The sequence below is a fragment of the Rhinolophus sinicus genome, chromosome 5 (genome assembly GCF_057876585.1).
Source record: "Rhinolophus sinicus isolate RSI-liver-muscle chromosome 5, RSI-T2T, whole genome shotgun sequence".
NCBI classification, from domain to species: domain Eukaryota; kingdom Metazoa; phylum Chordata; class Mammalia; order Chiroptera; family Rhinolophidae; genus Rhinolophus; species Rhinolophus sinicus.
In genome coordinates this window covers 20,902,578-20,920,371 of record NC_142505.1, presented here as the reverse complement: position 1 = coordinate 20,920,371, position 17,794 = coordinate 20,902,578, and the positions used below count along the sequence as shown (strand labels likewise).

At 34.5% G+C, this 17,794-nt stretch overlaps 1 protein-coding gene across 5 annotated transcripts in view; it reads left to right on the top strand.

The window, feature by feature from the left end:
* ZCWPW2 (zinc finger CW-type and PWWP domain containing 2) overlaps positions 1-17,794 on the top strand; it is a 130,559-nt gene that overhangs the window by 62,116 nt on the left and 50,649 nt on the right. For all 5 annotated transcript variants that reach the window (XM_088798303.1, XM_088798302.1, XM_088798301.1 and 2 more), the window contains one exon: positions 13,359-13,473. In XM_088798303.1, coding sequence (XP_088654429.1) covers positions 13,359-13,473 — 115 coding nt within the window. The remainder of the gene's footprint in view (positions 1-13,358; positions 13,474-17,794) is intronic.

Sequence of the window (17,794 nt, the reverse complement as noted above, 5' to 3'; positions counted from 1 at the left end):
GCAAAAGAAAAGTTTGAAGCCAGCAGAGTTTGGTTCATGAGGTTTAAGGAGAAAAGCTACCTCCATAACATTGAAGTGTAAGGTGAAGTAGCGAGTTCTGATGTAGATGCTGCAGCGAGTTTTCCAGGAGATGTAGCTAAGATAATTACTGAAGGTGGCTACACTAAACAACAGATTTTCAATGGAGACAAAACAGCCTCATACTGGAAGAAGATGCCATCTAGGACTTTCATAGCTAGACAGGAAAAGTCAACGTCTGGCGTCAAAGCTTCAGTGGACAGGATGACTCTCTTGTTAGGGGCTAATGCAGCTGGTGACTTTTAAGTTGAAGTCAGTGCTCATTTACCATCTGAAAATCCTAAAGCCCTTAAGAATTATGCTAAATCTACTCTGCCTGTGCTCTAGAAATAGAACAACAAAGCCTGGATGACAGAACAGCGGTTTATAATATGGTTTACTGAATATTTTAAGCCTACTGTTGAGACCTACTACTCAGTGAAAATGATTCATTTCAAACTAGGATTGCTCACTGACAAAGCACCTGGTCACCCAATAGCTCTGATGAGATGTACAAGGACATTCATGTTGTCTTCATGCCTGTTAACACAACGTCCTTTCTGTAGCCCATGGATCAAGGAGTGATTTCAGCTTGCAAGTCTTATTATTTAAGAAATACATCTCACAAGGCTATAGCTGCCATAGATAGTGATTCCTCTGCTCAATCTGGGCAAAATTGCAAACTTCTGGAAAGGATTCACCATTCTGGGTGCCATTAAGAACACTTGTGATTCGTGGGAAGATGTCCAAATATCAAAATCAATGAGGGTTTGGAAAAAGTTGATTCCCACCCTCATGGGTTACTTTGAGGGATCAAGACTTCAGTGGAGAAAGTAACTGCGGAGGTGGTGGAAATAGCAAGAGAAGTAGTATTAGAAATGGAATCTGAAGAATGGCTGCAATCTCATGATGAAACTTTAATAGGTGAGTAGTTGCTTCTTATGGATGAGCAAAGAAAATGGTTACTTGAGATAGAATCTACTCCTGGTAAAGATGCTGGGAAGATTGTTGAAATGACAATAAAGGATTTAGACTATTGAATAAACTTAGCTGATAAAGCAATGGCAGGGTTAGAGAAGACTGACTCCAACTTTGAAAAAAGTTCTGTGGGTAAAATACTATCATTAAAGAGTATCACGTACTACAGAGAAATCTTTCAGGAAAGGAAGAGTCAATGGATGCGACAAACTTCATTGTTATCTTATTTTGAGAAATTGCTACAGCCACCCCGACCTTCAGCAACCACTACCCTGATCAGTCAGCAGCCATGAACATTGATGCAAGACCCTCCACCAGCAAAAAGATTATGATTCGCTGAAGGCTCAGATGGTGGGTAGCATTTTTTAGCAGTAAACTGTTTTTTTAATTATGTATATTTTTTAGACATAATGATGTTACACACTTAATAGGCTACAGTACAGTGTAAACATAACTGTACGTACTGGGAAACCAAAAAAATGTATGACTGCTGCATTGCAGTATTCACTTTATCATAGTGGACCGTAACTGAACCTGCAATATCAATGCAGTATGTGTGTATAGCAATTGAGCCCATGATTCTGGAACTAGATAGCCTGTGCATGAATTCCAGCTCTACCACTAACTAGCTATATGAACTTAGGTAAGTTCTAAACTCAGTGCTTCAGTTTCCTCATCTGTAAAATGCGGATAATAATAGTGCCTACCTCATAACCGTGTTAGGAAGTTAAAATAAGTTGTTTGTAAAGTGCTTAAGACTTTATCTGACATTTAGTAGTATATAAGCATTGATTTGATAAATTAGTAAATTGAAAAATAACAGTGGAGTCTTTCATAGTAGAATTCCTATGGAAATAAAATATGTACTCAGTCAACTCCTCCCCATTGTGAATAGAGTTCTTACCTCATTTTATTGGCCTGCAGAGACCAAATGATAAATATTTATGTTCTCGTCATTTGTGATATTGATGGCTAACTTTTGAAAAATGCTTTACATTTTATAAAATACTTTTTACATAATTATCTCATGTGATCCTCATTCCTTGTTAAGAAAGTTGAGGCTTGGGTTAAATGACTTGCCTGAGGTCACTCTATGGCAGAACTGGGACTCAAGCCTGGATCTTCTGATTACAAATATGTAATCCTCATTGGAATTTACCTTGGGCCATCTGCTTCTAATCTTCATAAGCATACTAAATTAATAATAAGCTATCATCTGTAAACGGAAAAAATCACAAACTCCTTCTTATTGATCTCCTGTTACTAATTCAGTCAACTTGATTAATTAACTTAACCTTTAACCAGGGCGTTTCAAAGTTGGACAAAGATATGAAAGCTCTGTATTCACATTTAATGCATTGACTCCTAGCCATATATTTAGAGCATCTTCGTGACTGTTATTATTTATTTCATTCTCTTGTAACCTTAGAAGTAATTGGTTATTATGAATACAAACATTGGTATCTGGATGCCAAGGTTTTTTTTTCTTTATGTTTTTGTTTTATTCTACTACTGGTTCCCAAATTTACTCATCAATATATATTTAAGATTATATATTCCTTGTTATTCAGCCATTAAAAATGAGCATTTGTGACAACATGGATTTACTTTAAGGCATTATGCTAAGTGAAGTCAGACAGAGAAAGACAAATACTGCCTGATCTCACTTATACGTGGAATTAAACCCCCCCCACCCCCAAACTCATAGAAAAAACAAAAGATTAGACTTGTGGCGACCAGAAGCGGGGGTGGGAGGTGGGGGGTGGTTGGTGGGGGAATTGGAGGAAGATGGTAAAAAGGTACAAACTTTCAGTTATAAGAGAAGTAAATTCTAGGGGGATCATGTGCATCATGATGACTAGAGTTAACACTGCTGTATACGATATATAGGAAAGTTGTTAAGAGAGTTAATCCTAAAAGTTCTCGTCCAAAGGGAAAAAATTGTTTTTCTTTTTTTTTCCTTTTCTTTTTTTTACTATATGAGTTGGTAGATGTTACCTGAACCTATTATGGTAATCATTTTACAATACATTTAAATTAAACTATCATACTCTATGCCTTAAACTTACACAGTGATGTATGTCAATTATTTCTCAATAAGACTGGAAATACATATATATTCCTGAACCTATATACTGGAGAGTGTTATGAGAATCTGTTTAGTTCCTTAGTGAACCTCAAAAACCACTGTATAGCAGATTATTTCCCCATAAATACCTATATTCTGTGTTTACTGGAATTAGCCAAAGAAGATATTCATGAAAATGTGTATTTTTGTTGTGTTTCATTTGTGGAATAAATGAATGTGTTTTTGAGTTTGTGGTGCTAAAGAAGCCAGGCAAATCTTCAACAAAATTGTGATGTTAGACTCTCTTTTCCCTTTAAATAGTTTTTCTTGGAGGGTGGCTGATTTTCTCCCTGCTGTGACAAGTGGAGCCCTCTTACTTTTCTCTCTCCTACTCTCAAAATTTGATTTCAGGTCCATCATCTTAAATGACTGATATATTTGTTATATAAAAATTGATTTCTAAAGGATGTGAGTCCAGATAATAAACTAGCCTAAAATGTAAGACTGGGCTTCTTTAAAAAAAACTAGCAACAACCACAGAGTATAGCATTGTGTATTCCATCTTGATAGGAAAAGAGCTTAGATATTCAAAATACTTAGTAAATATATGTTAAAGTCTAGGTTAATAAAAAGCTTGTCTAGTAGCCTGTGATTTTTCTGATTTGTCCATTGGGGCTATTTTATCTTAAATGGTTTGGCTTTCTACTCCTTCTCCCGTCCCCATCGTTGTAGGGAGTACTCAATACCAGTATTGGTAACTTTGCTATAGAATTCAAACACAAAATCCCAGTATTCCATGCCAAGTAATGGAATCACACTGTAAATATTCCCTATTGTTTCTTTTCTACCTAATTTGTCCCTAGTAGTCATTGAATTCTCAGTATTATTTCTCAGACTGATGTAAAGGATCAGACTAAACAGAGCTAGAACTTTTTTTTGGTTTCAGTTATCTGGTTCTCACTTTCTGGTGGTGTGGGAGTGGGGCAAAGTTATTTTGATCTTAAAATCTTGTGGAATTAGAGTAAGCAAAATTCGTATTTATGTCTAAGGAAACTTAAACAGAGTAAGAATTGATTGTTGAAATCTATCAACAATCAGTTGATTGGGGAGGCAGATACTAGGAAGCCAGGCAGTGTCGGGTACACATGGGTGTGATGTGACTGTCTTCTGCTTTGCATCAAAGGGACGGGAATGCTCTTACAGTTTAGATTACTGGTTGCTGTTGTAGAAATCCAATTTAAGGAAGACAAGATACCCTTGTGATTAACTTTCTACTGAATTGCTTTAAGTGAAAACAATCTGCCCAACAGAGGAGAAGAGCGATGGTTTTGGCATGATAGTAAATAGAATGATGCATCGGGGCAATACATGGCTAGTCAGTGAGCTACACTGCAAGTTTGAATGTATAAGCAGCAGCCATTGACGTAAATCACCAGGCAGAGTACTTTATAATAGGCGGCAGTGTCGATCCTCATTTAGCGGGGATGCATTCCAAAGGAAAATTATTATATATTTCTTTAGATTATGAAATCTGTGGCTTATATCCCCATATTTTAAAAGGCACATTATGTAAGAAATAACTTAAAGTAATGGTCAATATTTGAAGTCATTTCAATGAATTTATGAAGCTCAATAAAGCAGGCTAAGTACTTACAATTCTGGTTTCCCAGATTTTTAACATGTGCGCAATAGTGTCTAAAAGATAAATTTTCTAAATTGTAAGTACTTATTTTGCAGTTAACTTTAATATTGATATAATCAAAATTGAAATTGGTACTTTTGGATTGTATATGCTACCGTTGTACCTACAGGACTGTTGTAAGGCTCTACCATCCCCCAAATCAGCCATATGAAGAAGCATTTGATTGAATTACTTTAATTTTAAAATTAGGTACTATTTTTTACATACCATTCAAAGTCCTTGAAGTTAGACACTTTTTCAAGAAAAAAATACTACTACTATAATAAGATAAATCAGTGGCCCATGAGGTACTTTATAGATTTGAATTCTATCCCAAAATGAAGTTCTATATTATCTTTGAAGTGATACCACTATATGATAATGGCAGATAGTCATCATATTTATAAATTTTTCTTTTATCTTTTTAAGGATAATCATATAATTCAGGATTCAAATGTAGCAGACTTTCATTTTCATGACCAATTTTCCGACTGGCTTTTATCCATGCCACCCTGAAAATAAAAAAGCCCGTATGTGTCTTTACTTAATAAATATTTACTGAGCTCCTATTATATGCAACTCTTCTAGGCTCAGAAGTGAACAAAACAGACACAATTTAAGTGCCCTCATGAGACTTAAATTAGTGGGATAAGATATATAGTAAACGAACAAATAAATAAACGAAGATATGGTATGTTAGTTGTTGCTGAGTGCACTGGGAAAAAATTAAGGAAGAGGAATAGGTAGAGTGAAGGAGTAGGATGACAAGGGGTGCAGAGGAAAGACTACCACCTGCCTTTTATTCTAATATTCAAAATCCCTTAGCCAGCATATTCTTCCCTACAGCCAACCAAACACCAGGGGTTGGTTAATAATGATTCTGTTTTATTGTATTTTTCCCTCTCCTTTATTCCAAAAAGTAGTCAAGACCCCTAGTGTTCACATGTCTCGGGAGTTTCCCGGTGGGGGGATCAAAAGCAGAGCTTGTCTGTCTACTTGACCTGAGTTTTCTGAGCATGGGAAGGGTGAACTGGGAAAGGAGAGGCCAGTGCCTCGGAGAGGGACAGGCAGGAGCAGCAAGGCAGAGAAGAGCTTCTGCCAGACTTGGAAGAGGACTGACTGGTCTGTCAGTGCCTCGGGTAGAGGCGGTACCTTGGAGAAGGATAGCAGTGTGGTACACCCAGGGAGAGTGCACCCAGGGATACTGAAGCCATCCCTTCCAGGTTCCCAGCCTCTGCAAGGATTCTTTAGACTGCCTGACTTTAAGGGACTTGAACAAAGATGTTATTCATGTAGTTATTATAGATTGAAGAGGAATGATCTGTCTTTAGTCTTCAGGTACCATTTATTTTTTTCCAATTTATGTGAACCTAGGGAAAGTAAGAGGTGGCCCCCAAAATGACTAAGTTCAATCATTCTTGTTGAATGAGGGCTGTCTCATTCAATTTTATTTAGCAAAAATAAGGTAATGTGATCCTATTTATACATTCAAGTTTGAGGAGTAAAATTTATGCTGCTACAACTCCAGGCTACTATATCTTGATTAATTCTCATGTGGATAAGCAATCTTAAAATACAAAGCAACAAAAGACATGAATTTCTACCACATTGCAGATTTCTCTCCACTGGCCTTACTGAGTGGACAATCACATATGTGTTCTTTTCCTTGAATTTGCCACTCCTTGTTAGTATGTGGTGATAGAAACAACCTTATTCATTGAGTCAAAAGTTACTGAGAAGGGACTTCAACTTCTTCCTCAAACACTGGAAAGTGTAACAACGATATTAAGGCCTTCAGTCAGCCAGTAACACTTGATTGAAACAAGATCACATAGCACAGTAGTTTACAAACTTTACAGTTTTGGACACAGCCAAGAATTTTCTCAGACATAGGGCACTATCCCTGTCTATCCATTTGTTTAGTCTCAAATCTCATCCTTACTTCAAATATTTACATGTTTTTTCATCTATCAAGAATACATCTGGCAAGAATTATATTAGTTACAGTCATAAATTCAGACAAATATGTCATCCTTCTCTTTACAGAATAATTAGTTATTTTTTCTCTCCACTCCAAATTTAATAAAATTGATTAAGAAAACTCAATTTGCCAAAGTAATATTAAAAACACACACACACACACACGACATAATCCTCCTTCTTGGGGTCATAGAATTGACTGGGATTTGAAGATGTCCAGCCCTTCCTATAGTCTCATCTGAAGTCATTGATCTTCATCTTTGACTTATAAGCTTTTAGCTCCTTGAAAGTTTGCTCAAGAGCTGCCTTGAAAATTTCCTTCTTAAACAAGCGCGTTTAAAAACATATCTGTGTTTTGTTTTGTTTTGGGATGGGAGATAAGATAATTTCAAAGTTCTAAAATTATTAGATATATTCAGGTTTTAGTGAAAGACATAGTCTTTAAAACTACAAAATCTGAGGACAAAAATTATTTTCACATTGCAAACTGAGGTACAAGACTATATGCAGGACATACAAAGGAGGTGCCAAAACTGGCTTGGCACCCCATACCCCAATTTACATGAGAATATAAAAAGTTTGAAGTTGAATATACAGAAATGTCTTTGGATGATGTTACTATACAGAGTTAACCAGTGTGAAAATATGGGATAAAAGTTCCCATTTATAATAGCAACATAACATATATAATACACTGGAGAATGATTAAGAAGCATGTGCAAGATATGTATGAATAAACCCTACCATGCTACTAAGATACAGAAAATAAAACCTAAGTAAATGGAAAGATTTAAAACTCTTCTTGGTTTGACAGATTTAATATGGAAAGATGTCAATTCTTCCAAAGTTAATTTTGTAAATTTAATACAATCTCAATTTTAAGAAGGATTAAAAACACTAATTCTAAAATTTGTAGGAAAATTAAATATAGAAGAGGTAGTTAGACCTATAAAATACAAAATTATAATAAATTCCCATTAATTAAAGCAGCTTGGTATTAACAGTGATTTCACAGAATGATAGAACAGTGTAGAGTTCAAAAATAGACTCAAGAGTACTTGGAAATACAGTTAGTGGTTAAGGTTGTATTCAAATAATTAAAGAAAAGTTGTTTAATAAATTGTATGGGTACTCATAGCTAGCTACTTCAGAAAAAAATACCTTACATCTCACATTCAAATTAGTTCTAAAAGAATGAAAGGTTTTTTGTTTTTTTTTCAAGATTTTATTGGGGAAGGGGAACAGGACTTTATTGGGGAACAGTGTGTACTTCCAGAACTTTTTTCCAAGTCAAGTTGTTGTCCTTTCAGTCTTAGTTGTGGAGGGTGCAGCTCAGCTCCAGGTCCAGTTGCGGTTGCTAGCTGCAAGGGGCGGAGCCCACCATCCCTTGCTGGACTCCAGGAATTGAACTGGCAACCTTGTGGTTGAGAGCCCACGGGCCCATGTGGGAATCGAACCGGCAGCCTTTGGAATTAGGAGCAGGGAGCTCCAACCACCTGAGCCACTGAGCCGGCTCAAGAATGAAAGGTTTAAATTGAGAAAAAAGGAAATACAAAAATACTAAAATATAAACCATAAACAGGAAATACTTAAAATACATATAACAAAGGACTACTTTTTTAATATCTAAAAATTTCTTATACATCAATAAGAAAAAGATCAATATAAATATTAACTCAGGACTTGAACAGTCATTCCATATAAGAAAAGAAAATATAAATGGCTTTTTAAAATATGAAACATTGATGAATAAGTTCTGGGATCTACAAGGTCAGACAATTAAGTTTGCGAACTCATCCTAGAAAAAGTGCTATATACCTCATTGCTGAGTCTCACTACGGTCACCTTCCAAGTACTCCCCTTGGGAAACTATGCACCAATGCCAGCACCCAGTCCACCCAATCCACCCAGTCCAAAATTGCTTCAAAGCAATTTTGGAACTCTTTTTCTGGAATGGCCATCAGAGCTGTCATTGTATTACCCTTGATGTCCTGGGAATGTCATCAAAATGCTTTCTTTCAATATTTCCTTTATCTTCAGGTAAAGAAAGAAGTTACTGGGGGCCTGATCAGGTGAGTAGGGAGGGTGTTCCAATGCAGTTATTTGTTTACTGGCTAAAAACTCCCTCACAGACAGTGCTGTGTGAGCTGGTGCCTTGTTGTGTGCAAGAGCCTTGAATTGTTGGTGAAAAGTTCAAGTCATCTAACTTTTACACGCCACCTTTTCATCACTTCCAAATAGTAAACTTGGTTAAATATTTGTCCAGTTGGTACAAATTCATAATGAATAATCCCTCTGATATCAAATAACGTTAACAACATCATTGCAACAAGTTCGCGAACGTAATTGTCAGACCTCGTAATACAGAGCATGGTAACTACAGTTAACAATATTATAATATATACTTGAAAGTTGCTAAGAGAGTAGGTCTTAAGTGTTCTCATCATGTACATACACAGAAAGTTTATTATGTATGTTGATAAAGGTGTTAACTAACCTTAATATGGTAATCATTTATATATGTATATCAAATCATTATTTGATATATATGTATATCAGATCATGTACTCCTTAAATTTACACAATGTTACGTATCTGTTGTTATCTCAGTAAACCTGGAAAAATATGAAAAATTGCTTATAATTACTGAATTTAAGAAGTGAAAATGATAATAAAAAAGGAAATAACAATTTTTCCCTGAAAAATATTCACAGAAGTCTGAAAGATTGGTAATAGAAATGTTCTCTAGGGTGGGAGGAAACATATTATTTGTGGCAATGTAAACTGTGACCACTTCATTCAAGAGTTGATTTCACAATAGCTTCAAAATTTAAAATATACCTAAATATACCTAATAAACCTAGTAATTTAATGCCTAGGCATATATCCTTCAATACACTTATACATGGGTAAAATAACAATTTAAAAAATATATAGGTATTAAATTTAATGGGGTGACATTGGTTAGTAAATGTATATAGGTTTCAAGTGTACATTTCTATAATATATCATCCATATATTGCATTGTGTGTTCAAAAATTTTTCACTGCAGCATTGTTTCAAATTACACAATATTAGAAACAATTTAAACATCCATCACTAGGGCATTTGCCAGATAAATCCATAATAAGTAGTCCCTTGATTATCTTATCCAGTTCCTTGTCTTTAGATACTGTGTGTGCTGATATGATTTCTAAGTTTTATCTGCAGTTCAGTTCTCTTCCTGAATTCCCTTCTCAAATGGCTACTGGGTATCTCCACTTGGATGTCATAATAGACATCACATACTCAACATATCTGAATTCTTTTTTTCTTTTTTTTCATTTACAGTTGACATTCAGTATTATATTAGTTTCAGGTGTACAACATAGTGGTTAGACATTTATGTAGCTTATAAAGTGGTCCCCCTGATGAGTCTAGTACCCACCTGGCACCGTTCGTAGTTATTACAGTATTACTGACAGTGTGTCTGAATTCTTGATCTTTCCCTCAAAGCTCACTTCCTTGACAGCCTTCCCCATCTCAGTAGACAGCAAATTCCAACCTTCTGTTTGCTCAGTCCAAAAGCCGTAGAGGCATCCTCTCTTTCTCTCACAGCTAGTTTTCAGTTAGTCAGGAAATTCTTTTTTCTCTAACTTCAAATTATATCCAGAATCCTAACACTTTTCACTACAAAGGATGCTGCGACCCTGGTCTACACAACCATCATTTCTTGCCTGGATTATTGCAACAGCCTGTTGTCCTACATCTGTAATTGCCTCTGTATAGTCTACTCTCGTTAAAACAGCCAGAATGATTGTTTTAAAACATCAAATCAAATGATATTCTGCTCAGAACTCTGCAATGGTTCCCATTTCACCCAGTAAAAGTCGGAGTCCTTACAATGACCTGAAAGGACATCCAGGATCTGGTCCCTGTTGATTTTCTGACACCATTCCCTGTTGCTCTCCCTCTCCGTCGTTCAACTTTAGCCACCTTGGCTTCTCTGATGCTACTTGAATATACTTGTATTCTCCTACCTTATAGCATTTTTCTTTGTGTGGAATGCTCTTGCCTTGGACATCTACATGGCTAACTCCCTGACCTTCTCAGTTCTTTGCTCAAATGTCACCTTTTCAAAGAGATTTACCCTGACCATTTTGTTGCCTTACATTTTCTTTATTACACAATACTTACACATATAACCTCTTCTACCATGCTGTAGCCTTATTTGTTATGCTTATTGTAGATTGTCTGTTTCACTGGCTAGAATGTAAGCTTTGTCTGTTTTCTTCAATGATTGACATAGAGGGTCTAGAATATGTTGAATCATTAAGAAATATGCCAGACAAATGGAAAAACTCAAAGTATATGTAACTATAGGAGTTTTAAAAAATAGATATATTTATATAAATGATGTAAATCCTTGTAGATACATGCAATACTGCTGGAAGACTGAAAGAAACTGGTAACAATGGGTGCCTTTGGGGGAAACAGTATGAGGGATGGGTAGGGAGGCACATTCTATACTTTTAGAATGTGCACCTATCACTTTTTCAATTAAAAAACAAACTAATTAAAAAATACAATGCACAGCTGAGCCTAATTCTGGAATTCAAAATTCTTTGTTAAGAGTTAACTTTTTGCTTCTTAGAAGATGTTTAATGGTATTACCACTAGGTGGCACATACTTACTGATAAATTCTTGACACTCAGGCACAGATTTTTAAAAATGCTCTTCAACCTATATAATTTTATTAACCAATGTCACCCCAATAAATTTAATTAAAAAAAAATCTCTTCAGTTCCCCAACTCACCGAAGTTTACTTTAGCTATATATTGTATTGGTTTCTCTTAAGAAATTTCCTTAACTTCAATTGTCTAGTGCTGTATCAGCTTTTAGGGGATTTTTCACTATACATTTTTGTTTTACGTCATTATAGTATTTGAGTTGCAGAAATGTCTTAAATCTGCAAATGCTAGCTTAGATATCCTTATTTTAGCATACATTTTCTAATGTTTATTGAATTGTATCTGTCTGTCATTTCATCTTTTTTCCTATGAAATCACAATGAAATTTAAAGATTCTGTGTATAAAACTAGATGTTTGTTTGCTTATATTGTTTTACTGCTTTTATGCCAAATAAATCAGTGTCCAGGACCACATGCAATTTAAAAACCACCATCTGAATTCTTACATAACATGCAGAGAGATTCGGCAAATAGGTACTGTAGAGGATGCAAAAATGGAATATTATTTGTTGCCTCTATCTTCAAGGACCTTTCATTTTATGGGCAGGGACAGTCGTGAATGCAAATTACTAAAAAGCAAGTCAGAATGTAATAAATAATTAAATGAAAATATTAAGTGTAATGGGAACCATATAGTTAATATTAATTTGGGGACCCAAGAATGAGGTGGAATTTGAGAAGAGCTTTAAATATATAGTTTCATTCTCTGAATAAATTGAATATAGATGTTACATAGATTTACATTTCTGTGTAAAGGATGAATTATCTTCTATATCTGAGATAAAGATAAGATCATTATGTGCAAGTGGCAAGTGTGGATTAATAGAATAAGCACCCCTATTTTTTAAAAAACATTTTTATTGGGGAACAGTAGAATAAAAATGCTCGAAGGACTTAGCTCCAAGTCGTTGTCCTTCAGTCTAGCTGTGGAGGGTGCAGCTCACTGACCTGTGCGGGAATCGAACCGGCAACCCTGATGCTCAGAGCTCGCGCTCTAACCAACTGAGCCATCCGGCTGCCCAACACCTCTATTTTTTGATGGTAAAGTTTTTGGAAAGAAAATGGTGGTATGCATTTATAAATTGTAACATTTAAAAATATTATAAAAACCTTTTTTGAGCAAGTTCTAAAATGACATTGGCAAATTTCTGGTCCAGATATAGTTATTTTTAATCTAAAGATTCTTTGATTCTGTTTTTCTTTTCAAAATATATATTTTTAAAAACTAAATAAACATTTAAAGACAGTGCTGTACTCAAGCAAAATAACATTTATTGAGTGCTTCGTATTCCAGAAAACTGCTATGTATTATTTCATTTAATACTCATAAGACCTTTTGATGTTTGTACTGTTATCCACGTTTTACAGGTGAAGAAATTGAGGCACAGAAAGTTTAAGGAACTTGCATGAATATGTCGACTATCTGCCATAACACCAAAACTAGATGTGAATTGAATCAATTTTCTTACAATAAGAAACTTGGCTTTTCAATTTCTACTACTTCAGTATCATTGTTATGTTACTTAAAAGGGAATCAACATTATTCAACAAATGTATTAATATTGAGTACTTTGTTATATTAGTGGTCTTAACTTTTTATAATTAAGGATGATATAAGTAATATTAAACTATTATCTTAGTGAATTAAGAATATGACCCTTTGGCTATTAGCATGCAAAATTTAGACAACTTTGATGTATTCTAAAATAATAATATAATAATAATCAGATACCAAAGTCTAAATAATATGTAGTAGAATACTTAAATTAGATTTAGTTCCAGCTCAACAGCTAAAGCAAGTGGATATTAAAACAACATTATATATTTAAAATGAATCTTCTTATTTTTCTGTGTTTCTCTAGCCAGGAATATGTAAGAATAAAAAGAAGTGGTATAAAAGTGCGCTAGAAGAAGCATACCTCCTTTATCGATGTTCTCCTGAGCAACGACTGGAAATGTGCTGCCTGTCAAAACAGGGTATAAGATTTTAAAAATTTTTTGCCACCCCCAAAATAAGGATGTTTTTCAGATGCATGCTTTCCAAGTCGTGTTTGCATATTTAAAAATCTCTCTCTTTTTCTTCATATCTTTGTCCACCGAAAAATTTTTGTATGGGTTAGTAGTATGTATTGTACTCTCTGAAACTATTTTCAGTGTCTACACACCCACTCTGTTTAAATGCAGGGTTTTAATGAGCGCTTCTGTCCTCTTCTTTGCTTTCACATTATCTACATAGGTCCTCTTGTGTATTTCAAAGCATGTATTTTAAAATTAGAAGCCATGGCTTTAAAATATATTCCTGGGGTTAAACTTTCACTTGGACATGCTCTATTATTTCAGAACAAAGTATTTCTCAAAATGTTTTGTTTTTAAATAAATTCAAGGCAGAGATAAACAATAACCTTCAGCGTTCTCTTTAATTAGGTGACAAAATATAATATTTCAGGTCATTTTTAAAGGAAGCTCTCGATTCATAAATATTATGGTTTATGGATAGCTTTTTATATGAATTCATCATAAGGGTTATAGTAGGTATAACATATTAAACTTAGAAAAGATGATCATCATGTAAAAATGTTGTTTTTCAGTAAACTGAAATACGTTTTTAAATGTTTCTGCTTGGTAGTAATAGTAATTTTGTATTTCACAAGGCCCCTTTCCACTTTATCACCTTAAATTCTAAAACAGATTACTCTGTGGGAGGATCTGGCCTTTGTTCCTTACTGAATTTTAAAGTAGCAGTAATATTTTTTCTCTTTTGGAAAAATTTAATGTATATTTTTAAAAACTTACAGGTGAAAACATTTTATTTGAGAAAAAGTTTAAATATTAACCTAGCTACCTAAGTTTAGATTTGTAAAGTAAGTAAGTAGGTTTGAAAAGAGCGGAAAAAGAATGACATGAAAACTACTCTGGTTTACTCTGAGACCAGGAAAAGAGACATTTATTACCGCAAATGCAATTTTATTCCTTGTGCTTGAATATATACTATCTCCATCATCTGCAGTAAAGGTTGAACTCACTCTGTTGTCACGAATACAATTTTAGGCTTTGCGGGACTATCCATTTCTCTGTGTAACCAAAATAAACTTTGAAATACTTAGTTATTTTAAACATTGATACTTTGAAGTAATATAGTCATTTACTTTTTAAAGTTAGGGCTACACTAGCTGTAGACCCACTCTCTCAATAAGTTATGGAATTATGTCTTTGCCCTTGTTGTGTATGCCAGGTATTCATGTATGGGTCCTTTGGCATCCTGGCTTGTCCAGAGAGTCTGGAGAGTGGTTATTTATCATTGGTTTGCAGTGACAGATCATTGTCTCGTGGAAAGTCTACTGATTTTTACATGCAGAGTCTGATGTAATCCAGCCTGATTACTGAGAGACTTTTACCTAAAGGCTTTTCATTTTCTCTGAGGTAGCCAAAATGGAGGGGCGTGAACAGACTTTCGGGAGTTCAGTCTTTGCCATAACAGTCTCACTCACTTTTGTATTCACTGTTCACTATCGCCAAAATAGACAATGTAATCCCTGTGTCTGCTTAGCTGCCAGGGTGAATTCTAGTACGTGTTAAGCTTTTTGCTGTGTTCAAAGTAGTTTTGAGAGATAATTAGCCATTATTCAGATATTTTACAAAAGGTGAGTAACTTAGAGGCAAACCATTTATTTCATCCCAGAAACTTGGAGGATTTCTTCAGTTCAAAATTTCTTCCAATCCAGAAATAGTTACTACTAATTTTTTGGCCTCAATTCTTCCTACCCTGCAGAAATTGGCACACTATTATGTTCGATACAACTCTTTTATTGTTGAAATCTGTAGTAAATGATATGTAAATATAGACCCAGTCATACTATGATAAATTTCAAAGTCCTGTCCACATGGTTTGGGTGTACCTCTTTTGTTGTATTAACAATTATTCTAAATGAGTGACTCTTCTGCTGGGGCTAAAAAGCTTTTTCTTATATAAAAACATTCATTGCAATTGTATTTTTAAACAGTCTTTTTATAATTCAGTTTTAGGATTTTGTATTATCTGTAGGATTAATATTTTCTTACATGTTCTACGTTTTAGAGTGGATGTCCTATCTCTACCTTTTTTTTTCAGAATTCTTATTTTTTAAATAGACTTTGTGTTTTAAAGCAGTTTTAGGTTCATAGCAAAATTACGCAGAAAGTATGGAGTTCCCATATGCTCCCTGCCCCTCCACATACAACCTCTACCAATAGCAACATCCCACACCACAATGACACATTTGTCACAATCTATGAAGCAACACTGACACATCATTATCCCCCAAAATCCATAGTTTACCGTACGATTCACTCTTTGTGTTTGTACATTCTATGGGTTTGGACAAATGTATAATGACATGTATTCACCATTACAGTATCATACAGAATCGTCTCACTGGTGTAAAAATCCCCAATGTTTCACGTATTCATTCCTTCTTTCCCACCCTTCCGCCAACACCTGGCAGCCACTGATCTTTTTACTGTCTCCATAGTTTTGTCTTTTCTAGAATGTCATATATTTGGACTCATACAGGGTATAGCCTTTTCAGATGGCTTCTTTCACTTAGTAGTAAGCATTTAAGTTTCCTCCATGTCTTTGTAGCTTTCTTTTTTTTTTTTTTTTTTCTTTTTTAGCACTGGATAACATTCCATTGTTTGCGTGTACCACAGTTTATTTATCCATTCACCTAGTGAAGGATATCTTGGCTGTTTCCAAATTTTGACAATTATGAGTAAAGTTACTATAAACATCTGTGTATAGGTTTTTGTGTGGACATCAGTTTTCAACTCCTTTGGGTAAATACCAAGGAGCACAACTACTGAATCATATGGTAAGAGTATTTTTAGTTTTATAAGAAACTGCCAAACTACCTTCCAAAGTGGCTGTGCCATTTTGCATTCTCACCAGCAATGAATGGTATTTCCTATTGCTCCACATCCTCACCTGCATTTGGTATTGTTAGTGTTCTGGATTTGGTCTTTCTACTAGGTACATAGCAGTATCTCATTGTTTCAATTTGCAATTCCATAGTGACATATGATGAACGTCCTTTCATGTGCTCGTTGCCATCTGTAAATCTTTGGTGCAGTGTCTGTTCATTGCCCATTTTTTAATCCAGTTGTTTATTTTCTTCTTGTTGAGTTTTAAGTGTTCTTTGTATATCAGTCCTTTATTAGATATGTATTTTGCAAATATTTTTCCCCACTCTCTGGATTATCTTCTCATTCTCTTGACACTGTCCTTTGCAGGCAGACGTTTTTAATTTTAATGAATCCAGCTTATCAATTATTTATTTTATGGACCTTGCCTTTGGTGTTGTATCTAAAAAGTCATTAGCATATCCCAGGTCTTTTAGATTTTCTCCTATGTTACCCTCTAGGAATTTTATAGTTATGCATTTTAAATTTATATGTGTAATCCATTTTGACTTACTTTTTGTGTAACTCAAAAGATGTAAGATCTGTGTCTAGATTCAGTTTTTTGGCATGTGGATATCTATTTGTTCCAACACCCATTTGTTGAAAATACCTCTTTCCATTATATTGTCTTTGCTTCTTTGTCAAAGATCAGTTGACCAAATTTATATGAGTTTATTTCTGGGCTCTCTAATCTGTTTCATTGGTCTATTTTTTATTTCCTAATACTCACTGTCTTGATTATTATAGCTCTATTGTAAGTCTTGCAGTCAGTCCTCCAACTTTGTCATTTTCATCATTGCGTTAACTATTCTGGGCCTTTGCCTGTCTATATAAACTTTAGAATCAGCTTGTTGATATCCACAAAATAACTTCCTGGGATTTTGATAGTGATTGTGTTGAATCTATGATCAGTTGGGGAAGAACTGACATCTTGACAGTTTTGAGGCTTCCTGTCTATGAACATGGAATGTATGTACATTTATGTATTTCTTTTTTCATCAGAAATTTTCAGTTTTCCTTATATAGATCTTGTCCATATTTTGTTAGATTTATGCATAACTATTTCATTTTGGGGGGTATTAATAAACAATAATATGTTTTCAATTTCAATTTCTACTTATTCATTGCTGGTAAATAGGAAAGTGATTGACTTTTGTATATTAACCTTGTATCCTGCTATAATCACTTATTTGTTTCAGGAGTGTGTATGTATATATATTTTTTCTTTTTTTTTCTTTTTTTTTACTTCTTTTGGATTTTCTGCATAGATGATCATGTCATCTATGAACAAAGTCAGTTTTATTTTTTTCTTCCCAATCTGTATAACTTTCCTTTTTTTTTCTTGTCTTATTGTATGAGCTAG